The 27,682-nt window shown below is 37.9% G+C and overlaps 1 protein-coding gene across 47 annotated transcripts in view; it reads right to left on the bottom strand.

Moving 5' to 3' along the window:
• BIRC6 (baculoviral IAP repeat containing 6) overlaps window positions 1-27,682 on the bottom strand; it is a 256,491-nt gene that overhangs the window by 187,576 nt on the left and 41,233 nt on the right. For all 47 annotated transcript variants that reach the window (XR_014842325.1, XR_014842324.1, XR_014842323.1 and 44 more), the window contains exons 3-8: window positions 25,709-25,846; window positions 20,487-20,680; window positions 16,508-16,619; window positions 13,725-13,807; window positions 7,372-7,594; window positions 7,129-7,289 (exon numbers count right to left, since the gene is read on the bottom strand). Coding sequence is in view for 42 of the 47 variants with exons in the window: in XM_085019687.1 (XP_084875813.1) it covers window positions 7,129-7,289; window positions 7,372-7,594; window positions 13,725-13,807; window positions 16,508-16,619; window positions 20,487-20,680; window positions 25,709-25,846 (911 nt within the window). In the remaining 5 variants the exon portion in view is untranslated. The remainder of the gene's footprint in view (window positions 1-7,128; window positions 7,290-7,371; window positions 7,595-13,724; window positions 13,808-16,507; window positions 16,620-20,486; window positions 20,681-25,708; window positions 25,847-27,682) is intronic.

Here is a 27,682-nt window from a genome sequence, read left to right on the forward strand (position 1 = left end):
TTTAAGTTCCTCCTATCACCCCAATAGAGAGTAATCTTTCTGTATGACTCATTTCACACTTTCTTGGGAGAAAAGGGTCCTTCTACCCTAGAAAGATTTTAAGTCTCTTTAAAAAGCAGGCAGAGAGATTTATATCTCGACAACATACTAGCTCAGATAATACCTGTCCATCAGAAATAACGGATGTGATTACATACAATGCACATTTTACCAAAGTGTGTGTGTATGTGTGTAATCTTAAAACTACATCTGATTCAATTTTTTAATCCTCAAATTACTATACTCTTGAGTCAAAAGTTCTAATTAAAGTCAGTGTTCAGGACATACCAATTTCATTATCTTCTATTAATAATTTTCCATGAATTTCTAAGAAAACCAAAGAACTGTAAACCTGAAACTAACACAACACTGTAAGTCAACTATATTCCAATAGAATTCAAAAAGAAAAAAAAAGAGAAAATCAAAGAGATCAAGCATGTTTACTTTTCAGTTCTATTGGCAAATATGGACAAACTAAAAACAACAAGCCAACTGCGTTCCCATCAAGCTCTCACAGATATTTATAAAAACTAAGAACAACCACAAAACTTTAATTCAGTTTGTTTCAGAGCTCAGACCATATTCAACTACCCATAATTTTCACATACTATTACCAAGAGGGACTTAGAAGTAAACTTCCCATTTTATATGCCGTGAATTTGCCATTAATTTAAACAATGAAATAATTACCATTAAAAAAGTTTTACATTATCTTTTAGTGGAAGTGCACAACACCAAATAGACTGTTAAGTAAAATGATAAATCACTGTGGTGTAACACCAATCACACATTAGTAACACAAGAAGTCCCTACAAGTGAAATGATAGATCTCAGGATACCAAGACATCTGATCACAGACGGTCTCCATTTCACACTGCTACCTATGGAATCTGAAAAGGTGGTAGCTGCTACTGCTTATGACAAGCTGAGTGGCTTATGGAACCCTTCATTCTGCTACGTGGGAATATTGCAAATGTTGCCCTATAATCCTATCGCAGTTCAGAGTTTTACCAGCAGAGTTTCTTGGGAGACAGGTAGGTGAGATGGGATTATATTTGAATGCTCTTGCCCCTGCACAGAACAAATACAGCCACAGAAACCATGAATCACCAGAAACACTGAATGGAAGAAACTCGACCACAGCAATCTACCAAATGCTTTCTGTAGCAGTAATTATTGCGCCTCAATTCACTGCTCTCTACTGATATATTTATTGCTTTAAATAATTAGGTCGCAGAGATGCAAACTGAACTAGGGGCAGTAAAAACCAGAATGAATAATGCAGAAGAACGAATCAGTGATATGGAAGATAGAATAATGGAAATCACTCAATCTGGTCAACAGACAGAAAACCGAATCAAAAAACTGGAAAGCAATATAAGAGACCTATGGGATAATATAAAACGGGCCAATCTACGCATAATAGGAATTCCAGAAGGAGTAGAAAAAGATAAGGGAATGGAAAATATATTTGAAGAAATTATCGCTGGAAACTTCCCAAATCTAAAGGATACTGGATTCAAGATACAAGAAGCACAGAGGGCCCCAAACAAACTGAACCCAAACAGACCCACACCAAGACACATCATAATAAAAATGGCAAAAGTTAGTGATAAAGAGAGGATCCTAAAGGCAGCAAGAGAAAAACAGAATGTTACCTACAAGGGAACCCCCATAAGAATATCAGCTGATTTCTCTACAGAAACACTACAGGCCAGGAGGGAATGGCAAGAGATATTTAAAGTGCTCAAAGGAAAAAATATGCAACCTAGAATACTTTATCCAGCAAGAATATCATTTAAAATAGAAGGGGAAATAAAAATTTTTCCCAACAAACAAAAACTTAAAGAATACAGCAACACAAAACCCAGGTTAAAGGAAATATTGAAAGGGCTTCTCTAAACCAAAAAGAAAGGAAGGAAAGGGAAGAAAAAAAAAAAAAAAAAAGGAAGAAGAAGAAGAGGAAGAACTAGGATTGAGGAAACCGTAATCAGAGAGCAGTCACTCAAATAAGCCAGCATACAGATTTAATCATGAACATGCTTCAAACAAAATAAAATTAAAAAGAAAAAAATAAAAGAGTCATCAAAACCATAAAATGTGGGCAAGGGATGTTAGGAGGTAAATAATCCTTTTTGTTTGTATATATGTCTCTCTTCTTAATTTTAATATAATAATGAAGTGTTTGAACTTACAGGACCATCAGGCTAAAACACACAATTATGGGAAGGGGTTAGCATACTTAAAAAACAGGGCAACCACAAGCCAAAACCAAATATTGCATTTGCAAAAAATGAAAAAAAAAAAAATACACTCAAGCAGATAATAACAGGAGACCATCCAACCAAAAAAAAAAAAAAAAGAAGAATGGAGAACCATAGAATCAACTGGAACACGAGGATCAAATGGCAATAAATAATCATCTATCAATTATCACCTTAAATGTCAATGGACTGAATGCCCCAATCAAAAGACACAGAATGGCTGAGTGGATAAAACGGCAAAAACCTTCAATGTGCTGCCTACAAGAAACTCACCTTAGGACAAAAGATACATATAGATTGAAAGTGAAAGGCTGGGGAAAAGTATTTCATGCCAATAGACATGACAGAAAAGCAGGAGTTGCAACGCTCATATCAGACAAAATAGACTTTAAAACAAAAGACATAAAGAAAGACAAAGAAGGACACTATTTAATGATTAAGGGATCCATCCAAGGAGAGGATGTTACTATCGTCAACATATATGCCCCAAATACAGGAGCACCCAGATACACACAACAAATATTAACAGACATAAAGGGAGATATTGATGAGAATACAATCATAGTAGGAGACCTAAATACCCCCCTCACATCAATGGACAGATCCTCTAGACAGAAAACCAATAAAGCAACAGAGATCCTAAAGGAAACAATAGAAAAGTTAGACTTCATTGATATCTTCAGGACACTACATCCAAAAAAATCAGAATACACATTCTTCTCAAATGCTCATGGAACATTCTCAAGAATCGACCACATATTGGGACATAAAGCGAATCTCAATAAATTTAGGAGCATAGAAATTATCTCAAGTATCTTCTCTGACCACAATGCCATGAAATTAGAAATCAACCATGGGAAAAGGAAAGAGAAAAAACCTACTCCATGGAGACTAAACAACATGCTACTAAAAAACCAATGGGTCAATGAGGAAATCAAGAAGGAAATTAAAAACTATCTTGAAACAAATGATAATGAAGACACAACCTCTCAAAATCTATGGGATGCTGCGAAAGCAGTGCTCAGAGGGAAATTTATAGCAATCCAGGCCTTTCTCAAAAAAGAAGAAAGATCCCAAATTGACAACTTAACCCTCCACCTAAATGAATTAGAAAAAGAAGAACAAAGAAGTCCTAAAGTCAGCAGAAGGAAGGAAATTGTAAAGATCAAAGAAGAAATCAATAAAATAGAGACTCAAAAAACAATAGAGAAAATTAATAAAACCAAGAGCTGGTTCTTTGAAAAGGTGAACAAAATTGATAAACCCCTGGCCAGACTCACTAAAAAGAGGAGAGAAAGAACCCAAATCACCAAAATTATAAATGAAAAAGGAGAAATCACAACGGATACAGCAGAAATACAAAAAACCATAAGAGAATACTATGAACAACTATATGGCAATAAGTTTGACAATCTGGAAGAAATGGACAATTTTCTAGAATCTTACAGCCTGCCAAAACTGAATCAAGCAGAAACAGACCAACTGAACAGACCAATCACCAGAAATGAAATTGAAGAGGTCATAAAATCACTCCCTACAAATAAAAGCCCAGGACCAGATGGCTTCACAGGTGAATTTTATCAAACATATAAAGAGGAATTGGTGCCCATCCTCCTTAAACTCTTTCAAAAGGTTGAAGAAGAAGGAAAACTCCCAAAGACATTCTATGAGGCCACCATCACCCTCATTCCAAAACCAGGCAGAGATACCACCAAAAAAGAAAACTATCGCCCAATATCATTGATGAATATAGATGCAAAAATTCTCAACAAAATCTTAGCCAACCGAATCCAACAACATATCAAAAAAATTATACACCATGACCAGGTTGGGTTCATCCCAGGTTCACAAGGATGGTTCAACATACGCAAATCAATCAACATCATACACCACATTAACAAAAAAAAAGTCAAAAATCATATGATCATCTCAATAGATGCAGAAAAAGCATTTGACAAAGTTCAACATCCATTCATGATCAAGACCCTCGCCAAAGTGGGTATAGAGGGAACATTCCTGAATATAATCAAAGCCATTTATGATAAACCCACAGCAAATATAATCCTCAATGGGGAAAAACTGAAAGCCTTCTCACTCAAATCTGGAACAAGACAGGGATGCCCACTCTCACCACTGCTCTTCAACATCGTTTTGGAAGTCTTAGCCACAGCAATTAGACAAACAAAAGAAATCAAAGGCATCCATATAGGAAGAGAAGAGATCAAACTGTCACTGTATGCAGATGACATGATTCTATACCTAGAAAACCCTAAGGACTCAACCCCAAAACTCCTTGAACTGATTAATAAATTCAGCAAAGTGGCAGGATATAAGATTAACATTCAGAAGTCAGTTGCATTTCTGTATACCAGCAATGAAACATTAGAAAAGGAATACAAAAATATGATACCTTTTAAAATTGTACCTCACAAAATCAAATACCTCGGAATACACCTAACCAAAGAGGTAAAGGACCTATATGCCGAGAACTATAAAACCTTAATCAAAGAAATCAAAGAAGATGTAAAAAAATGGAAAGATATTCCATGTTCCTGGATTGGAAAAATCAATATTGTGAAAATGGCCATCCTACCCAAAGCAATCTACAGATTCAATGCAATCCCTATCAAATTACCCATGACATTGTTCACAGAACTAGAACAAACAATCCAAACATTTATATGGAACCACAAAAGACCGAGAATCGCCAAAGCAATCCTGAGAAACAAAAACCAAGCAGGAGGCATCACTCTCCCAGACTTCAAGAAATACTACAAAGCCACAGTCATCAAAACAGTGTGGTACTGGTATCAAAACAGACAGACAGACCAATGGAACAGAATAGAGAATCCGGAAATAAACCCTGACACCTATGGTCAATTAATCTTTGACAAGGGAGGCAAGAACATCAAATGGGAAAAGGAAAGTCTATTCAGCAAGCATTGCTGGGAAACCTGGACAGCTGTATGCAAAGCAATGAAACTAGAACACACCCTCACACCATGCACAAAAATAAACTCCAAATGGCTGAAAGACTTAAATATACGACAGGACACCATCAAACTCCTAGAAGAAAACATAGGCAAAACACTCTCTGACATCAACATCATGAATATTTTCTCAGGTCAGTCTCCCAAAGCAATAGAAATTAGAGCAAAAATAAACCCATGGGACCTCATCAAACTGAAAAGCTTTTGCACAGCAAAGGAAACCAAAAAGAAAACAAAAAGACAACTTACAGAATGGGAGAAAATAGTTTCAAATGATGCAACTGACAAGGGCTTAATCTCTAGAATATACAAGCAACTTATACAACTCAACAGCAAAAAAACCAATCAATCAATGGAAAAATGGGCAAAAGACCTGAATAGACATTTCTCCAAGGAAGATATACAGATGGCCAACAAACACATGAAAAAATGCTCAACATCGCTGATTATAAGAGAAATGCAAATCAAAACTACCATGAGATACCACCTCACACCAGTCAGAATGGCCATCATTAATAAATCCACAAATAACAAGTGCTGGAGGGGCTGTGGAGAAAAGGGAACCCTCCTGCACTGTTGGTGGGAATGTAAACTGGTACAGCCACTATGGAGAACAGTTTGGAGATACCTTAGAAATCTATACATAGAACTTCCATATGACCCCGCAATCCCACTCTTGGGCATCTATCCGGACAAAGCTCTACTTAAAAGAGACACATGCACCCGCATGTTCATTGCAGCACTATTCACAATAGCCAGGACATGGAAACAATCCAAATGTCCATCGACAGAGGATTGGATTCGGAAGATGTGGTATATATACACGATGGAATACTACTCAGCCATAAAAAAGGATGACATCATGCCATTTGCAGCAACATGGATGGAACTAGAGAATCTCATACTGAGTGAAATGAGCCAGAAAGACAAAGACAAATACCATATGACATCACTTATAACTGGAATCTAATATCCAGCACAAATGAACATCTCCTCAGAAAAGAAAATCATGGACTTGGAGAAGAGACTTGTGGTTGCCTGATGGGAGGGGGAGGGAGTGGGAAGGATCGGGAGCTTGGGCTTATCAGTCACAACGTAGAATAGATTTACAAGGAGATCCCGCTGAATAGCATTGAGAACTATGTCTAGGTACTCATGTTGCAACAGAAGAAATGGTGGGGGAAAAACTGTAATTGTAATGTATACATGTAAGGATAACCTGACCCCCTTGCTGTACAGTGGGAAAATAAAATTAAAAAAAAAAAAAAAAAAAAAAAAAAAAAAAAATAATTAGGTCATCTTACTGAGCCAAAGGTTATTTCACTATTCATTACCATTTCTAAGGTGCTAATGAAAAAGATAGAAATGAACCAAATGATTCAACTGCTCTATGAAGATTTAGTAGAAGATGGAATTATACCAAGGATATCATTTCATTATATTTAAACTTTATTTTTTAATGGAGTGACTTTCCAATTGGCATAGACTGTGATAGAAAATAAAATACATTTTACAGACTATAGTGTTTCTAAGTGAAAAATTTTTCTCAAGAACTATACAGTCATTTCCAGGAGTTTCCTGGTGGCTCAGTAGCTCAAGGATTCAGCTTTGTCACTGCTGTGGCTCAAGGGATTCGTGGCCTGGAAACCTCTGCCATACCATGGCCAAAAAAAGGGAATCATACAGTTCTTTCAGATTTCCAACCAAACATTTAGTCTCTAATCTAGTGACCTAATAATTTTTTCTACATCTTTAATTAAAACTAATATACAATTTAGAAAATTTAACTTCTATAAATATTATAATACAAATATTATAAAAACAAATTTACATACCTATCTCCTTCCAATTTTGGTATATCAGAACAACTAGAGGAGTCTTCCAGCCATGCCAAAGTTGGTCTCCTTGATTCAACTGCTGAGCTTGGTTCTCCTGATAGAATAAGCTGTTGTACAATCACTGGATCATATGCGTTAATTTCAAACTTTAAGTGCACCTAAACAGATAAATGAAAAGCCTAAATTTACAACTGATTTTTTTCTCAATTACTAATAAGTTACTTCAAAATAAAAACATACCTTCATAAGTTTGGAAACATCCCATATGCAGATCTTTCCACGTTTTGTTGCAGCAGCTAGAAAATGAGGGCAGCTCCCAGACCCAAAGCAAGATATTCTATCAGTTCCATCCGTGCAAGGAAACTGTGCAGGACTTGTTGCAAGAGTGACTGACAATGGCACATTCTGTGTGTGCTCACCTTTCACAAATGGGCAGTTTGGGGAATGTCTCTCATGTTCAGACCTTTACATATAAAGGAGAGAAAAGTTCATTCAACAACAAAGCTGTTAAGTTTGTACACTAATAAAGACTCCATGATATTTTTTCTTTAAAAAAAAAAATTTGAGGGAGTTCCCGTCGTGGCACAGTGGTTAACAAATCCAACTAGGAACCATGAGGTTGCGGGTTCGGTCCCTGCCATTGCTCAGTGGGTTAAAGATCCGGTGTTGCCGTGAGCTGGGGTGTAGGTTGCAGATGCGGCTCGGATCCTGCATTGCTGTGGCTCTGGCGTAGGCCAGTGGCTACAGCTCTGATTCGACCCCTAGCCTGGGAACCTCCATATGCCGCGGGAGTGGCCCAAAGAAATAGCAAAAAGACCAAAAAAAAAAAAAAAAATTTTTGAACTTAAAGTATTCTTTAATCAAAGATTCAAATACCAGAGAGTTCCCATAGTGGCTCAGCAGTAATTAACCCAACTAGTATCCATGAGGACACAGGTTCGATCCCAAGCTTTGCTCAGTGGGTTAAGGATCCAATATTGCCATGAGCTGCATGATGTAGGTTGCAGACGCAAATGGGATCTAGCATTTCTTTGGCTAGAAATGCTAGCCAAAGAAACTGGAGCTTCAGGCCAAAAAATGAAGCTCCAATTTGACCCCTAGCCTAGGAATTTCCATATGCCACGACTGTGACCCCCTAAAAAGACAAAAAAAACAATTTTTTTAATAAAAAAAAGATTCAAATACCAAATCATTCCATCTTACCAAGATCACTCTAACACAGTAACTACTCACTTGAGGAGCAACTTTAACTGATTATAGTTAAAGTTCACTTTAACTGATTACAAATAAAGCCAGCTTCAGATCAAAATAAGAAACAGGAGTTCCCGTCGTGGCGCAGTGGTTAACGAATCCGACTAGGAACCATGAGGTTGCCGGTTTGGTCCCGGCCCTTGCTCAGTGGGTTAACGATCCGGTGTTGCCATGAGCTGTGGTGTAGGTTGCAGACGCGGCTCGGATCCCGCGTTGCTGTGGCTCTGGCGTAGGCTGGCAGCTACAGCTCCGATTAGACCCCTAGCCTGGAAACCTCCATATGCCGCAGGAGCAGCCCAAAGAAACAGCAAAAAAAAAAAAAAAGAAAAAGAAACTAATGCTATAGCATAGTATTTACACTATATTAATACATTAATAAAATTGTTTAAACTCCTTCTGTTTCCGTATACTGGTTTCTCACAGCTTTTAAAATAACTATTTGGGAGTTCCCATTGCGGCACAGTGGAAACAAATCTGACTAGTATCCACAAGGATGTGGTTCGATCCATAGCCTTGCTTAGTGAGTCAGAGATCCAGTATTGCCATGAACTGTAGTGTAGGTTCCAGATGCAGCCTGGATCCCGCATTGCAGTGGCCGGAGTATAGGCTGGCAGCTGTAGCTCTGATTTGACCCCTATCCTGGGAGCTTCTGTATGCCACGAGAGTGGCCCTACAAAAAAAAAGTAAAATAAAATAATTACTTTGTTTCAGTTTTAAATTTCCATGTATCTACAGCATGGTGACAATAGACGACAAAATCATATTGTTATTTGAAATCTGTGAAAAGGATGTATCTTAAATCTTCTTCACACAGAAACCCACAAAATGGTAACAGTAGATGATAGCTATGTAAATTACCTTTCTTATGGTGATCTTTTCACAATGTGTATATGTATCAAAACATCAAATCTGCACACCTTAAATGTATACAATTTTTACATGCCATAAATATCTCAAGCAATTTTTAAAATAAATAAATCCACATTTAAATGCAGATATCTACCTATTTGTGTAATAGAAGACAAAACTGTAAATAGTATACATAAAACTCAGTAAATGCCATTCGCACCGCAAGAAAAAACTCTTCATTTTTTTTTTTTTTTGGATAAATTGACATATTTAAAAACACTGAAATACAGAGTTCCCTGGTGGCTCAGTAGGTTAAGGATCTGGTGCTGTCACTGCTGTGGTTTGGGTTGCTGCTGTGGCACAGGTTTTATCCGTGGCCTGGAAACTTTCATGTGCCACAGGAGCTGCCAAAAAAAATTTTTTTAATTTTAAATAAATAAAACATTGAAATATAACTTTCACATTCACTACAGGACCCAATCAGACAAATAACTTACAAATAAAAAGTCTTTTCAAAGAAAGCTAGATAATATCTTAAAATTGTACATTATTTCTTTCAAATAAATGTTTACTAAGCAAAAGGAAATGTGAGATTAGTTTACTAGAATATATAATCATGCTCAATAAAAACATTAGGACCTCAGATCAAGAATGGTATATGGGAGTTCCCATCGTGGCGCAGTGGTTAACGAATCCGACTAGGAACCATGAGGTTGCGGGTTCGGTCCCTGCCCCTGCTCAGTGGGTTAACGGTCCGGCGTTGCCGTGAGCTGTGGTGTAGGTTGCAGATGCAGCTCGGATCCCACGTTGCTGTGGCTCTGGCGTAGGCCGGTGGCTACAGCTCCGAATCTGCCCCTAGCCTGGGAACCTCCATGCCGCGGGAGCGGCCCAAGAAATAGCAACAACAACAACAAAAAAGACAAAAAGACAAAAAAAAAAAAAGAATGGTATATGACTTTAACAATTTTCTCAAATATTTACAGCAGGATCAACTTAACACAAAAATTTTCTGCCCAACTTTGTGACTACCTTATTTCTTTTTGGTTATTCTTTTTTTCTTCTTTTTCTTTTACTTTCACTAGCTATAATTACAAAGGATTATTTGAAATGTCAAAATGTTGTCACCAACAACAACAAAAAAAAGCTTTTTTGAAAAGCCATTTTACATTTCCATGGCAAACAAGGGAAAACATTCTTATAAAGTATTCCATAGGGCGTACATTTCTTTTTACACAGCATCTACTACTTACCTATATATGAATCCTAAGCATCTCCAAAAACATTTGGACTGGATTCCCCCATGGTTAAACTTCAGGCTATTTTTTTTCCTTTCCCTCTTTCCCTCTTACCTGAGTTTTAACTTTTTAATTGAAATGTTATCTACACAAATGATACATGACTATCTAAAATACAGCAAAAGACCCACTTCAGTTATAATATACAACTCCAGCAATCTCTTATCCCAGCTCCAAGTAACCACTTTTACATGCCATGAATTTAAGTGATACATTTCTAAAATATTTTTATAAACTTATACACATACATTCAGAAAATCCAGGTTCCTTTCATTTTAAATAAATAGTATTACTGTCTTAATCATTCAACAACCACTTTCTGGACATAATAATATATCTAAAAGTCACTGATGGTGATTAATAGAGAGCGAACGCGTTCATTCCTTTTAATTGTTGGATCATAGTCAATTACATGAACATATTACATTTAGCTAGTCCTCTCTAACAGGCATTTAAGATTTTCCAGTTTTTCACCACAGTTATCATCCATTTTGTGCCTCCTTGTATACAAAAGCAATTAATTCTGTAGTATAAATTAGTCAAAGTGGAACTGCTAGATAATAAAGGGCCCATTTTTTTTTTTTGAAATTTTAATCTCCCTCTAAAGTAGCTCTATTAACTCCCACCATCAAAATATGAGTCTCAGAGTTCCCATCGTGGCACAGTGGTTAACAAATCCGACTAGAACCATGAGGTTGTGGGTTCGATCCCCGGCCTCGCTCAGTGGGTTAAGAATCCAGCGTTGCCATGAGCTGTGGTGTAGGTCACAGATGCGGCTCGGATCCAGCATTGCTGTGGCTCTGGCGTAGGCTGGAGGCTACAGCTCCAATTAGACCCCTAGCCTGGGAACCTCCATATGCTGTGGGAGTAGCCCTAGAAAAGGCAAAAAGACAAAAAAAAAAAAAAAAAAAATTAGTCTCAACTTCCCCTTCAAATCTTCATTTTTTTCTTCCTTACAGATTCAGAGGTACCCAGTCTCAGCTCCCCAGCCTCCATCAATCTCATTTCCTCTATCCAGTTGGAGCATTAATCCTAGGCCCCCAGAGACTACCAACTGCTTAAGAACTTGAGGAATCCTGAACCCTAGGGCAAAAAAAAAAAAAAAAAAAAAAAAAAAAAAAAAAAAGGTAGAATCCTTGATTTCCTGACCATATCAAGAAAAAACAGATTCTGAACAACCCACATTGGAAATCTGAATCAACTTTCTCATAGAAAAACACTTATGAATAAAGTTACATCCTATAATATCTTGGTATAATTTTTCAGGTGTGGGTTAAATAAATTTTTAAGGATTAGCCTGAGAAAATAAAAAATACTATTAAAATGGTTGCTAGGAGTTCCCATTGTGGCTCAATGGTTAACAAATCCCACTAGGAATCATGAGGTTGCAGGTTCGATCCGTGGCCTTGTTCAGTGGGTTAAGGATCCGGCGTTGCCATGAGCTGTGGTGTAGATTGAAGACGCGGCTTGGATCCTGCGTTGCTGTAGCTCTGGCGTAGGCCGGTAGCTACAGCTCCGATTTGACCCCTAGCCTGGGAAGCTCCATGTGCCGCAGCAGCAGCCCAAGAAATGGAAAAAAGACAAAAAAATAAAATAAAATAAAATGGTTGCCATATATATCAAAGATGGTTTCTAGGGGAAAAGACAAAGTTCCAAACAGAACTTTAACCTAAATTGTAAACTGCTCATACTCAATTCTCAGTCTGCCGATGCAACTTCAAATCATCACATTTTCTATATTCCCCACTGCAACCCAAAATCTACATGCACACCCCAACAGGCTTAATAGCAAGTTCACACCATTCAAATCGCTTAAGTAACACTTAGAGACCTCAAACTAGTTTCAGTACAAAGTAAGTGGTATATCTTAAAACTGAATCCTGACTCCATCATTTACTACTGATACGCTCTTCGGCAAACTCGATTCCATTTATTTATTTATTTATTTATTTTTGTCTTTTGTCTTTTGTTGTTGTTGTCGCTATTTCTTGGGCCGCTCCCGCGGCACATGGAGGTTCCCAGGCTAGGGGTCGAATCGGAGCTGTAGCCACCGGCCTACGCCAGAGCCACAGCAACGCGGGATCCGAGCCGCGTTCTGCAACCTACACCACAGCTCACGGCAACGCCGGATCGTTAACCCACTGAGCAAGGGCAGGGACCGAACCCGCAACCTCATGGTTCCTAGTCGGATTCGTTAACCACTGCGCCACGACGGGAACTCCTCGATTCCATTTATTTTATTTTCATTTATTTATTTTTATTTCTGCTTTTTTAGGGCCATGCCTGCAGCATATGGAAGTTCCCAGGCTAGGAGTCGAATCAGAGCTGTAGTCGCCAGCCTATACCACAGCCACAGCCACAGCAACGCAGGATCCCAGCTACATCTACGACCTATGCCACAGTTCACAGCAACGCCTGATCCTTAACCCACTGAGTGAGGCCAGGGATCAAACCCGCAACCTCATGGTTCCTAGTCAGATTCATTTCTGCTGAGCCACGACAGGAACTCCTATTTCATTTATTTTTATATGAAATAACAATTCCTATCCTAGAGGGTGACCGTAAGGATTAAACTGGAAAATGTTCTCAGTTCCCTCCTAAAAAATGGAGATGAAAATAATACCTACCTCAGAGAACTAATATGAGAATTAAAAGAGTTAAAAATATATAAAGTGTATAGCATGGTACCTGGTAAACAGTATTGAACAAATATTTGCTATTATTATCATTTCTATTAACAGGGCCTCAGAGCAGTTATTTGCAAAAATAAGGTTCCAATACGTGAGCTCCAAAGTTTAGGTTTTAAACTTTCATGCACTTTTATTCAAGATTGCCAGACTCTGTAAAATGACTACAGAATTAAAAAATAAGTAATAGGCTCCCCTCCATGGATTCCCTATTGATGCCCTGCCCTCAAAAGAACAAGGCTCAACTCTGAAGTTAATCATGCTATTTTAAATTATCCTATCTAGACTTCTAGTCAGAGTCTAGTTCCATTCTTCAGCACTTCTCTCACGTACAGATCTTGGGAAGCCAAGTGACGGGGTAGAGAACAGACAACACTATCTCATTCTCTTAGGACAAAGGCAAAAATATAAACAGTAAAAGGCATGAATATTAACATAGACATCAAGAAAAACAACTGAGAACCACACTTACAGAACTTAGGCTATTAGGTCCAGAAAAATTAAGACTCACCAAGGTTCATCAGTAGGTTCCCAACAAACGAGACATACACTACAAGTAAAACACATGGCTCTATCATCTCCAGATGAGGCAGGCTGCAAATTTATAAAGACAGAAAAGGTTCACCAGTATTAAAATAGTTTCTTAAATAAAAACTCTTCTAAATAAGTTCATAATTTTAGGTAAAATTCCATACTGAGGAAAAGAAAATTAGCCTATACTATTAGGCTCCAACAATAAACTTAATGCTCAAACGTTTATAAATTTGCTGCTTTATATGAAAAATTGTGTTTCATCAGCAAATGGCCACTAAATCAAACATGGAGACACACAAACAATCTCTGCTCTAACATGTTTTCATTGTATTATTAAAGTATTTTAAATGTAATCAGGTATATGAAAGGTAACAGTCTAACAGGTTTATTATTAAAAACTGACTTTCACACTACTACAGAAGAAAGGGCAAGTAAAAAGGAAAAGCAAACTAGTGAATGTAATTCATGTAACTTATTATTATTTTTTTTTTTTTTTTAAGGGCCACATCCCAGGCATATGGAGGTTCCCAGGCTAGGGGTCCAATTAGAGCTGCAGCTGCTGGCCTACACTGCAGCCACAGCAACATGAGATCCAGGCTGCATCTTTGACCTACACCACAGCTCATGGCAATGCCAGATCCTTAACCCACTGAGCAAGGCCAGGGATCAAACCCATGTCCTAATGGATACTAGCTGGGTTCATTAACAACTGAGCCACGACGTGAACTCCCATGTAACATTCTTTAAGACACATGGGACAAAATGCCATATACATATATTTTTTTTCTTTTAGGGCCAGACCTGCGGCATATGGAAATTCCCAGGCTAGGGTCAAACTGGAGCTGCAGCTGCCAGCTTATACTGTAGCCACAGCAATGCTGGCAATAGGACAAACGTTGAATAAAATCTTCAAATATATATAAGGTTTTCTTATTTAATCTTCATAAAGATACTTCAAAGAGTTCCCACTGTAACAAGTGGGACTAGTAGCATCTATGGAGTGCTGAGATGCAGGTTCAATCCCTAGCCTGGCACAGGGGGTTAAAAGATCCAGTGTTGCCACAACTGTGACAAAGGTTGCACCTGCGGCTCAATCTGATCCCTGGCGCCTAAACACCATATGCCATGGGGCAGCGCAAAGAGGAAAAAAAATACGTAAATAAATTTAAAAAGATACTTCAAGAACACTTCAAGATAACAAAGGAATAATCACTCTTAAGACCCTTTAGGACAGTAATTTCAATGTATTCAAAGTTTAATTGAATTTTAAAATTAAATAAGCATGCTTTATATAAAATGATATTAAAGTGTTATATTTCTTACCTTCTTTAGCAATGACAAAACAGTGGTGAGTCATTCTACACTACTCATTTTAAGTTTCCTTTAATTTGTTCATTATGCCTTATCTGAAATCATTTTTCTTAACTTCCCTCTACTTTAGCTCAGTGAAGCTTTCTACAATATGCCATTCTCATGTCTTTTCGTCATACTCATCATTACATTCTTCTTTTCCTACATGTTTTATGACTACTTTCCCTAGTATTTTTCTTTCCACGTAATTTTTTTGTATACATTATTGCTTAATTCTTCAATACCTGTGTATTCAGGTTATACTGTACTATCTGCAATGCTTCTTCCACACTTATCTAGTATATGAGTGACTTGCATCCCAATGAAATTAAAATTTCAAGAGTAACTGCAGTTTACTGCTTTCATTGCACTACCATTTTATTTACTACTATATTATGAATGCATAAGTCAAAATTAAAAATAAACACACATTCAGAGAGAACATTTCTCAAGGAGAAAATCTGGAGACTACTGCCTATTTGGTGATTAAATATATACATATTATATATGTATATAAACATGTATCATATATATAGTCTGAAAGAACATAGTTATAAAATATTAACTTAGTTACTGGTTACTTTCCTTAAATTTTTTTTTCCCCTTTCTGTACACCATATGTGACATAGGAAATAGCCAGTCACTATTATGATCAAAAATAGGATTTCCAGGAGTTCTCGTCGTGGCGCAGTGGTTAACGAATCCGACTAGGAACCATGAGGTTGCGGGTTCGGTCCCTGCCCTTGCTCAGTGGGTTAACGATCCGGCGTTGCCGTGAGCTGTGGTGTAGGTTGCAGACGCGGCTCGGATCCCGCGTTGCTGTGGCTCTGGCGTAGGCCGGTGGCTACAGCTCCGATTCGACCCCTAGCCTGGGAACCTCCATATGCCGCAGGAGCGGCCCAAGAAATAGCAACAACAACAACAACAACAAAAAGACAAAAAAAAAAAAAAAAAAAAAAAAAATAGGATTTCCAGTCATGGCGCAGCAGAAATGAATCGGACTAGGAACTATGCAGTTGTGGATTCGACCTCTGGCCTCAATCAGTGGGTTAAGGATCTGGCATTGTGGTGAGCTGTGCTGTAAGTCGCAGATGCAGCTCAGATCCTGCGTTGCTGTGGTTGTGGCGTAGGCCAGCAGGTGTAGCTCCAATTGGACCCCTAGCCTGAGAACTTCCATATGCCATGGGTGTGGCCCTAAAAGGCAAAATAAATTTTTAAAAAAACATATATATATATATATATATATATATATAAAAGAACAAAACAAAACTCACATTACATGGATACACACAAGCACAGAACCAAGCAGCATAAAATAATACACATTTCTGAAAAAGTATTAAAATGTTGACAATTTTACTAAAGGCTATTAAGTCATATTGAAAAAAAATTTTTGCTAGTCTTTTTTACCTGATGATAAAATCCAGCTTGAGCCATGGGATCTGGTTGTGCCCATCTATAGCCTACGTGAGGCCATGAGGTAAAGGTCTCCCGTCTGTTAGCTTCACTATACATCAATGATCTAAAAGTAAACATGTAACCTATGTAACCAAAGTCAGACAGCAAATTATAGTGACACTCCTATCTACCATGGGTGGAAAAAATTTACTGGATTACCAACAAAAACTGGGAATGTCTACTAACCAAGTTCATATCTGTATTTTAAACTAAAAATGATCAGTTTTAGGAATTTCCTTGAATGGAGGAGGGAAAAAGAAACATAAGATAGCTACAAATGACAATTCTGGTACATTAAATTCACCAATGTTGCATAATTAGCTATCAAAGAGAACAAAATCTGGAAATGAAGAGGCAGAGAATACTGTGCTTTCATCATATGACAAGTTTTGAATAAATACATAAAACTATAACCAAAGGAACAGTAGTTTTATCTCAACCATATTGAGAAAATATATTCCAGTTTAATTTTTAAGTAGGAAACAATTTTCTGTTCTTTCCCCAGAGAAGTCCTTTTCCAGGAAACTTGTAGTCTCCAGGCAATTATCGAAAAAATGGGGGGGGGGCGATTTCCCATCATGGTTCTGACTAGTATCCATGAGGATGAAGGTTCCATCCCTGGCCTCACTCAGTGGGTTAAAGATCCAGCGTTGTCATGAGCTTTGGTACAGATCACAGATTCAGCTTGGATCTGGTGTGGCTGTGGCTGTGGCTGTGGCTGTGGCTGTGGTGTAGGCTGATGGCTATAGCTCCTATTCAACCCCTAGCCTGGGAACCTCCATATGCTGCAGGTATCTCCCTAAAAAGACAAAAAAAGAAAGAAAGAGAGAGAGAAAGGAAGGAAGAAAGTCTTCACCTATGTTTTCATTAAAATACATTAACTCCCTGAGGGTGAACCCATAATAACAATACTAGGGTAACTGCGGTTGGGGTTTGTGCACACTACCATACGTGGAAGTTCCAGGGCCAGGGACTGAACCTACACCACAGCAGTGACAACCCAATATCCTTAACCTGCTGAACCACCAGGGAACTCCAATACCAGGGTATTTTTTAAAGAAGCCTACCAAAATGTAAAAAGTCCAAACAGCTTCAAGTAGGAAAGGAATGATTAGCAAAGCTTCCTCTTCCTAACACCAAAGTACAAATGATTTCAAAAGAGAGAGAGAAATGGTAAAGGTCATGTAAAAGAGACTAGAAAAATACACTTATTTAAAGTCTTCCCCTAAGTTAGTACATGATTTCCTATAGTATTGGTAGTAAGCTTAGGTTTACCTCACAGTCATACTCTATTTCAAAAAGAATAAAATTATTGGACTAGAAAAACCTTGTCATCTTCAGGCTATAGATGTCTACAGGATCTATGTCAGTCTCAGAACAGAAAACCTATCCACTTAGTTACATTACCAAACAAAAAGGCAACAGCGCCCTATAGAACCTAACTCAAACAGCCAAGAGACCTGAGTTCATCAAGATCCCCATAAGTTCTTAGATCCATTTTTAATAAAATGAAATTTAGTGAAATAAAAACACCACAGGCTACATCGAAAGTAATATTTTGAGACATTTTAACACCTCCAGAAACAATGAAAATCCAATCTAATGAATGCATTTCCTAAAATAAACCATCACCACAGCTTGTACTAATTTTTTTCAGAAACTCAAATGACTGCAAAGAAAATAGCTCTGAAATTGTAACCTCAAGCTAGGCATGGCTATCAGACAAGAAACATTAATTCTCATATTTAACTTTTTTCCCCTCTCCAGACATATTTCAAAGAATATTTTAATGACAGTCACAGTACTTATCACTTAATAGGTATTAAAACTTAAAATGAGTTCTAGAGTTCCCGTCATGGGATGGGACAGCAGAAAAGAATCCTACTAGAAACCATGAGATTGAGGATTTGATCCCTGCCCTTGCTCAGTGGGTTAAGGATCCAGCGTTGCTGTGAGCTGCGGTGTAGGTCACAGACATGAGCTCATATCTGGCCTTGCTATGGCTGTGGTGTAGGCCAGCAGATGTAGCTCCAATTGGACCCCTAGCCTGGGAACCTCCATATGCAGCAGGTGTGGCCTTAAAAAGCAAGAATAAATAAATAAATAAATAAATAAATAAATAAAATAAGAAGTTCTGCTGTAGTGCATGCAGCAGGTTGAGGATCCGGCATTGCCTCTGCAGCAGAGCAGGTTTCCTATCTTGACAACCCCACCCGGCCCCACCCGGCCCCACCCTCCCTGGCAGAGTGGGTTAAGGATCTCACACTGCCTGAGCTGTGGCATTGGGCTCAGATTTGATCCCTGACCCAGGAACTTCCACATGCCATGGACATGGCCAAAAAAAGATTGTCTCTACATTCTGCCCAGAGACAGGAAAGCAATATTACTTTAGAATATAAAATACCTCCCAAATGTTAACCACCAACATAAGTTATTTACAAAAAATAAAATTACTTAATAAAAAAAAGGGCAACTGATTAAGCAGTTTCAGTTTACCAAGGGATGAACTAGTAAATACTGAAAACTCATAAAAAACCCACACCAAAGATAACAGAAGTTAACAAATGCAGTAATGTTTCTGCTACATCAGCATGTACCCTTTACAAATGTACATCAGAAAATAGCATAGGAGTCCCCATCGTGGTGCAGCAGAAACGAATCCGCCTAGGAACCATGAGGTTGCAGGTTTGATCCCTGGCCTCACTCAGTGGGTTAAGGATCCAGCGTTGCTGTGGCTGTGGCGTAGGCCGGCAGCTGCACTTTTGATTCAAACCCTAACCCAGGAACTTCCGTGTGCTGCAGGTGTGGCCCTTAAAAAAATAAATAAATAAATATAGGTGTTTTTTTTTTAATTTGATAAACATTTCAAATAACAAATCATTTACATATTTAATTTTACTTTACATTACTGACTTTTCAGTTTTATACAAAGCAGAACCTCAATAAATCTCTATCAAAGAAAATACGACTGAGGTATGATTTTTTTGATACTATGTTTAAATTCAGGGCAGGTAGCATAAAAATTTCAATTCAAAATTGCCCTTGAAAGGAGTTCCCGTCGTGGCACAGTGGAAACGAACCTGACTAGGAACCATGAGGTTGCAGATTCAATCCCTGGCCTCGCTCAGTGGGTTAAGGATCTGGCATTGCCATGAGTTGTGGTGTAGGTCGCAGACGCGGCTCGGAGCTGGCACTGCTGTGGCTCTGGGTGTACGCCTGCGGCAACAGCTCCAATTAGAGAACTTCCATGAGCCGCAGGTGCAGCCATGAAAAGACAAAAGACCAAAAAAAATAAAAGTCCTTGGAGTTCCCACTGTGGCACGGGACTGACGCCATCTCTGCAGACTGGGACCCAAGTTCGATTCCTGGCCTGGCACAGCGGGTTAAGGATCCGGCGTAAGTTGCAACTGTGGTTCAGGGTCCTGATCCCCGCCCAGGGATCTCCATATGCTGCAGGATGGCCAAAAAAGAAAAAAGAAAGGAAAATCGTCCTAATTGCTTTTTTAATTCCTCACTTTTTAAAATAGGAAACTATAAGGCTCTTATATTCAGATTTTGGTAATTTTTAATTTTACCAGAATTTATGCCAACAGTCACAAAATTTCATTAAGGCAAGCTAATTCTTATACACTGAATAACTACAATATTTTTAAGTTGACTCACTTACTAAGCAAGTACAAACCTAGAATTTAAGAAACATAGTTTCATAATCTCTTTAAATACTTTCCAGGCACCAAAAGAAAGTGGTTAACACATAGTAATTCAAGGAGTAATTTACTTCAGTATTTTAAGAGAAATAAATATCTGAGTGGTTTCCAAAGATATTTGGAAATTTTTAAAAATCAAAATCAAATTTTATATTTATTCTTTGTTAATCAAAAAAATTAATCAACTCAATTTCAGTCATATCTCTTTATAAGCAAAATCATACCTGTCCACAGAACGGCCTGGCCCCACCCCAAGTTCTGGACGTGCACTAGGTAAGAGGTAAGACAATCTGTCCATCACTGAGGATGCCACAGGTAAGGCAGCAACATTTTGATTTATTTTCTTAAGTTCATTCACAATGGCACTGGCAATGGACTTCAACACATGATGAGGAAGATGAAATGTAACCGTGGCCCACTGAAAGAGAATGGGAGTAAGCAAAGAAAAACTAAACAAATTTCACCAAAACTTAACTTATACGTTATAAGATAAAGAACTATTTATAGTATCAAGTCAGTTTACTCCATTAATTTATCATTTAAAGCAGGAACCTGCAATTACATAAAAAAAATGAAACTTCAACTAATCATCCTGAAAAAGAAAGTTTAGAACCAGATGAGTGCAAATCTTCTTACGTATCTTGTCCACAATTTAAGATAACTAAAATCATTTGTAAAATTCTTCATATTCCTCTAGCATATACACAATGGTAAGCAGAACTAGGCATTCAAATATCTCCATTCATAAAATACAGTTGTACAGTTTATCACTACAGGGTCATATAAGGATAGGCTTTGGAGGAGCAGTGTCTTATGTATCTTTTGTTGTCACCATAATCCAGCAAAAGTATCTAAAAGCATAGATCTTATAGTCCCACAGACTTGGATTCCAAGTCCAGCTTTACCACTAACCATGTGAACTTGGTCAAATTAACTTCGGTAACCTGCTGTGAAATGGGAAAAAGACAAGTATCTATTCACATAATGTTCTTATGAGAATTCAAGTGACAACTGGTACAGTGTCTAATAAAGTAAGCATTCAATAAATATTAACCACAATTAATATTAAAATAATTACTTAAGAAGTTAAACTGCAAAAAACACTAAGTATTATTCACCAAGGGAAATAAGTATATAAAGTAATTTCATCTTTATATCCTGTCCCTGCTTACTTATGAACAGTTTATATTCTGCCTAATACACTACAGGCAGCCTACGAAATCACTACTTTATATCACTGGAAAAACTTGTGGCCAGAAACATGATGTGAATTGGGGGGCGAGCCTCTTAAGTTGTTTCTCTATTCAACCTCTTCATAGAGCCAGAGCTTCTTAGTTGACAGGAAAGCCGAATTCCCTTGAGAAAGTATCCTACAACAATGCCCCAACAATATACACTGTAAATCATATTCCAAGCCTGCTCAAAGGCACTTGCTAACATTCACTGCAGTCACTGCGCATTAGGGAATAGAAAATATTGTGATCTTTCAAACATTACAAAATAGTAGCAGAGTTCCCACTGTGGCTCAGCGGTAACAAACCTGACTATAATCCATGAGGACATAGGTTCAGTCCCTGACCATGTTCAGTGGGTTAAGGATCCGGAGTTGCCGCAAGGTGCAGCGCAGGTCACAGACAAGGCTTGGATCTGGCATTATTGTGGCTGTAGTGTAGGCTGGCAGCTGCAGCTTCAATTCAATCCCTAGCCGGGGAATTTCCACATGCCGCAGGTGAGGCAAGGAAGGAAGGGAGGGAGGGAGTCCAAAAGGTAATTCAATTTTCACCAGTACAACAAGCAAGTAGCTTTCTACAATTTCTACAATACCTATTCCTTTCTCATTCTACATTGATGGCTTCATAGAAAACTCCATGTGATGAGATAATTGAGGAAGAAAACCTTTCGCTCGGACATACAGATAGTATTATGTTGGTATTATCCAAAGTGGATGGCTGCAGCATCACAGTCCCAATCAGGACAGTGGTAAAGATTAATCTTCCCAGTGGGCAAAACTTCAACCAGGACATCTAGCTGTTCTCTTTGGAGTGACAGTTGGCCAGTAGTAGAGGTTCTCAGTGATTAATGAACAGTAGCTTATCTTTTGGCTAGATGGTCAGGCATTTGGAAAGATCAGGATTAGCAGACTGTTAACAAGGAAGTCAAGGGCAAAGGTCTATGGACAGACATCTCGAAACAAATATAGTGTGAAATTATTTGTGAAATATGGGAATGCTCATCAAAAGGCATCCATTCTAGAGGAAATAACAGATTATACACATTATATGAATATCATTCACCCTCTCTCCACAGGCACTCCAGTGCTTCATCAATGGACCTGTAGGCAAAATACAATGACCACAGAAACAGAGGGTAAAGGTCCAATATGAACTTCCTCTCATCAACACTCAGCACGCTAACAGCAGGTTAATCTGCCGGTGACAGATACCAAAACTGAGTCACCCATTTTCCCAAAAGAACAGCCAAATATCTGATTGCAGGCTGATTATACTGGATTCCTACAGTCATGGATTGGGTAGCAATCGGTCTTCACTGTAATAGATATACATTCTGGATACCCATTTATCTGTTCTGCCCACAATGCTTCTGCCATAATATTAAACGACGACCTACGGACTAACAGAATGGCTTATATACCAACAAAGTATTCCATACAACCTTGCTTTTTACTTCTGACCAAAAAAGCACTTCATGGGGAGACGGGGGGAAGCAATAGGCTCCTGTCCATCAAATTGACTGGTCTTTTTCTTTTTCTCTTTACGACCACATATGCAAGTTCCCAGCCTAGGGATCAAATCGGAGCTGCAGCTACAGGCCTGCGTCACAGCCACAGTGACACCAAATCCAAGCCACATTGTCAACCTACAATATAACTTGCAGCAATGCTGGATGCTTAGCCCATTGAGCAAGACCAGCGATCGAACCTGCATCCTCACAGAGACTATGTCAGGTTCTTAAACTGCTGAGCCACAGTGGGAAGTCCCAAACTGACTGGTCTTACAGTGTTATCACATAGAAGGAGCTGATGTAACAAAGAAACTCATTTTCAGTACTAATTGGGAGAGATGCCTTAAAGGTTGGAGTTCTACCTTAGAGGTTTATGCATATGCTTTGAATTAACAACAACAAAAAAATACATGACACAGTTTCTCCTAACAGGGTCACTACTACACTTAATAATCCATTTACATTTTTTTTAAGCTTTAGGCTCTAGAGGTCTTATGTCAAAGATGTTTCACGAAGAATACAACAAAAGGTTCCACTGAATTAGATGCTGATACTGCTGCCCAGCAATTTTGGGTTCCTCTTGCTACTGAATTATCAGGCCAAGAAGGTGGTTATTCTACTGGCTAGAATGATTAAAGCTGACAAACATGGGAAATTGAGTTGATGCTAATAACAGAAGCAAGGAGAACTTAATCACAATCCAGGAGATTTCTCTAGGATGTCTGTACACTCTTTCACGACCAATAATGAGAGTGAAAGGATAGTCATAACAACTTAACACAGCACCACAGAGGAACTGGATCCTGCAAAAAGTGAAGACTTGAGTCAAGCCACCATGTAAAGACACTGACCAGGTAAAGTGCTGGCTAAGAACAAAAGGAATGTGGAACAGGTAGGAGAAGAAGGAGGTTGTAAAGTTTCTATAAAGGTTCAGGCTTTATAGAACTAAGGGAACACAGCAACAATATATACTTTCTCCCCTTCTTATTAGATAAATGAAGGATGGAAACAGAGTTTGATAGATACAGACATCGAAATTTAAACTTATTATTTTAATTAAGAGTTTTGGTTAGGGAGTTCCCGTCTTGGCACAGTGGTTAACAAATCTGACTAGGCACCATGAGGTTGCAGGTTTGATCCCTGGCCTTGCTCAGTGGGTTAAGGATCCGGCGTTGCCCTGAGCTGTGGTGTAGGTTGCAGACGCGGCTCGGATCCCGCGTTGCTGTGGCTCTGGTGTAGGTCGGCAGCTACAGCTTCGATTAGACCCCTAGCCTGGGAACCTCCATATGCCGCAGGACCGGCCGTAGAAAAGCAAAAAGACAAAAAAATAATAATAATAATTTTGGTTATAGTTAATTTAGTCTTTAGGTAGCACAGCTTTATTACCTAAATGCCTGAAACTGTAAATTTTAGCAGTAGTTAATCCATCCTAAATTCTGTTGGGATTTTGTGTCTGAACCGGGGATGGGGAGAGAATCTTCATTTGTAAAATGGACAGTTCCTCTTGTTAAGTAAAAGCATAATATTTGTTTATGAAAGTTCAAACACATATAGATGGTATATATGGAAAAGCAGAATAGCCAAAGGAGTGGACGCCAGTTATTAAACTATTGTCTCTCAGGTCTAAACCTACTCCCAAACCTACTTTTTCTCTCTCTTTCCCATCATGTTGGGGCTTGGATTCTGTAAACTACTGTCTCTTCTCTGCCAACTAGTTTCCTAGCTATTAAGTTCTGACAAAAGAACACAGGATGGAAATTGGAAAACATGAGGAAGGGAGAAAGACTGGTTCCTTGCTATTACTTGTCTTTGCTGCCAACATTTTTTTAGCAAAGGATCTGATGGTAGCAGTGGGTTCTTCTGGTCTTCAGAGGTTTTTCACTTCGTTTTCTTAACATTCCCAGAATCAATCACATAGAGCTCCCTCAGAGGCACTAACATTAGTCTAGTAGTACCTTCTTTTGAGATTTGAGTCTCAGTTCTACAAATTCCAATCTCCAAGTTCCTGAGTACCCACTTGGTTCCTCCTCAGAAGTCTGAGTCCCAGATACCCAAGACACATTCTTCAGTGAAAAAAAGAAAAAAAGGTATATACCGTAGTCTGAATATTCATTTCTCCCTAAATTCATCTATTGAAATTCTAACACTCAAATAGGACAGCATTAGTAGGCAGTTTTTGGAGGTACTTAAGTCATGAGGGTGCAGCCTTCTTTATAAAGGAGGCTCAACAGGGATCCCTTGCCTTTCCCACCACATGAGAACAGTGAGAAGATGCCAGCTATGACACAGGAAGAAGAACTTCACCAGAAGGAATACCACTCAATCAGTGGTATTCTGTTCTAGCAGCCTGAATAAACTAAGACAGTAAATATATCATGATATTTTTGTATAATTTCAACTGTAATTGAAAAGAAGATATTTATAAATACAAAAGTTATCTTTAGGAAAATATCTTTTACCTTTTACTTTATTTCCTGTGGTATAAAAATTTTATATGTACTACATTTATAACTTGCGAATCTTAATCTTAAAAGAAAACGAATTAACTAAATTAACAAAAGAATTAATTAACTACATCTAAGAATTTAATTCAAACCACCATCTCCCACAGACATCCTTGACATCAGTGTGAGGAGGAGGAGAAAGACAGAAGTATAGAGGTGTTCCTTCTATTATAACCCCTAAGTAATTTTTAACTTCTTACCTTAGCAACTTTGTGGTTTGCTGCAGTCTCATGAGATGTATTTTTCAAACCATCTTTGAGCTGTGTGATGAACAAATCATAACCCTCTGTACTAGAAATATCTACCTTTTCTAAACAAGCCGATAAGAGCTGTTGTGCCTAAATAAAAAATATGATCGCAAAAAATTAGACACAAGAAAAAATGTTAAATTCAGATCCTTATACAAATAGTTTAATCCTGACAAGTAGTTACTAAAGCTTACCCTTTTTAAACTTTTTTAAAACAAACTTAAATAATGTTTAAGGGCTGTTACAAAATTAAATGAGATAAAGCAATTTACCACATAGTAAAGTTTCAGTACATGGAGCTTTTATAAATCAAAGCAAGACAGAAAACACTGGACAAGAGGGATCATTCACTAAGTCAGCAGGTAATTAAAAAAAAAAATCTTAAAGCCCTTTGCATTGTTACCCACATATTCAATATGAACTACCTTAACAGAAATAAGTGGTCAATATATGGAAAAGAACATATCCACACGAATCCAACCAAACGTAGGACCCCATACTTTAGGTACCAACAGTGACAAACTAATGTGGTGGAAAGTCTACAAATAATATATGTGAACAAAAGAGTTCTAATTATTTAGGTAAAAAAAGAGAACTAACAACAGATGTTATGAGCTAGCAAGGTGAGGGAGGAAAAATACTGAAATATCTTTCATTGTAGACTATAATGTATATCTTTTATCAAGGATATACATTATTGTAAAGTTTCTGTAAAGGTTCAGGCTTTATAGAACTGAGGGAACACAGCAACGATACATACTTTCTTCCCTTCTTATTAGATAAATGAAGGATGGAAACAGAGTTTGATAGATACAGACATCGAAATTTAGACTTATTATTTTAATTAAGAGTTTTGGTTAGGGAGTTCCCGTCTTGGCACAGTGGTTAACAAATCTGACTAGGCACCATGAGGTTGCAGGTTTGATCCCTGGCCTTGCTCAGTGGGTTAAGGATCCAGTGTTGCCATGAGCTGTGGTATAGGTTGCAGACGCAGCTCAGATATCAACTGATCTAAATTCCAGCAGGTAGAAGAGTATAAAATATGTTCAATACGAATACAACTAATTCCAAAGATTTTAGACATATACCCAGATTAAGATATTCTGATGACAAAAAGATGGCTACAGTGTTTTCAGAAATCAAACTTCTGGTAACATGCTTTAAATATTAACATATACTACAAGACAGTGATATGACCCTAAATATGAATCTAAGTAGATATGTGTTGCTATCTCTTTTTTATAAAAAGTCTTTCAAAGAGAGAACAAAAAACATTTATACTGCACTTAAAATTCACAAATTAACACATTCCATGTCCTAAAAAAGCAAAATATTCTACAGTGACTTTATTAACTAATCATAAAGATCCACCAAATATAAAACAATTGGTAATCAACAACTTGGTATGAAGACAGAAAATAATGTCCTACATTATTAGGGAGTACAGCTTTATAATCTTTGATATTCTGAGATTATTTAGAATCTGATATATGTGAAAATTTTACTTCCAAGTTACATGATATGAATATCAAAGTGCACAAAAAGGATTTAAGTTAGGATAGACTCATAAATTAAGTAATTAATATATAAGAGAAAATATATATAACTGCAAATGTAAACTTGAATTGTTAAGAAACAAGATACACAGCAAAGATTATTGGTTGTCCATTAATATTTATCCCCCCCCTTTCTTTGGCCATGCCTGCGGCATGTGGAAATTCCTAAGCCAGGGATCAAACGCACACCATAGCAGTGACCCAAGCCACAGCAGTGACCACGCCAGGTCCTTAACTGCTAGGCCACCACAGAACTTCTTTATTCCTTTTTTAAATATTACAGGAAAAAGAACCACATCAGCTTAATGTGGCCATGTGACCAAATTCTGGCCAAATATCAAAAGGGTGTATGTGGGAGTTCCCGTCATGG

Source organism: Sus scrofa, chromosome 3 (genome assembly GCF_054392235.1).
Source record: "Sus scrofa isolate SSC_HxYL_T2T_F1_AM1 chromosome 3, Sscrofa_HxYL_maternal_Yorkshire_Landrace_v2.0, whole genome shotgun sequence".
NCBI lineage: Eukaryota > Metazoa > Chordata > Mammalia > Artiodactyla > Suidae > Sus > Sus scrofa.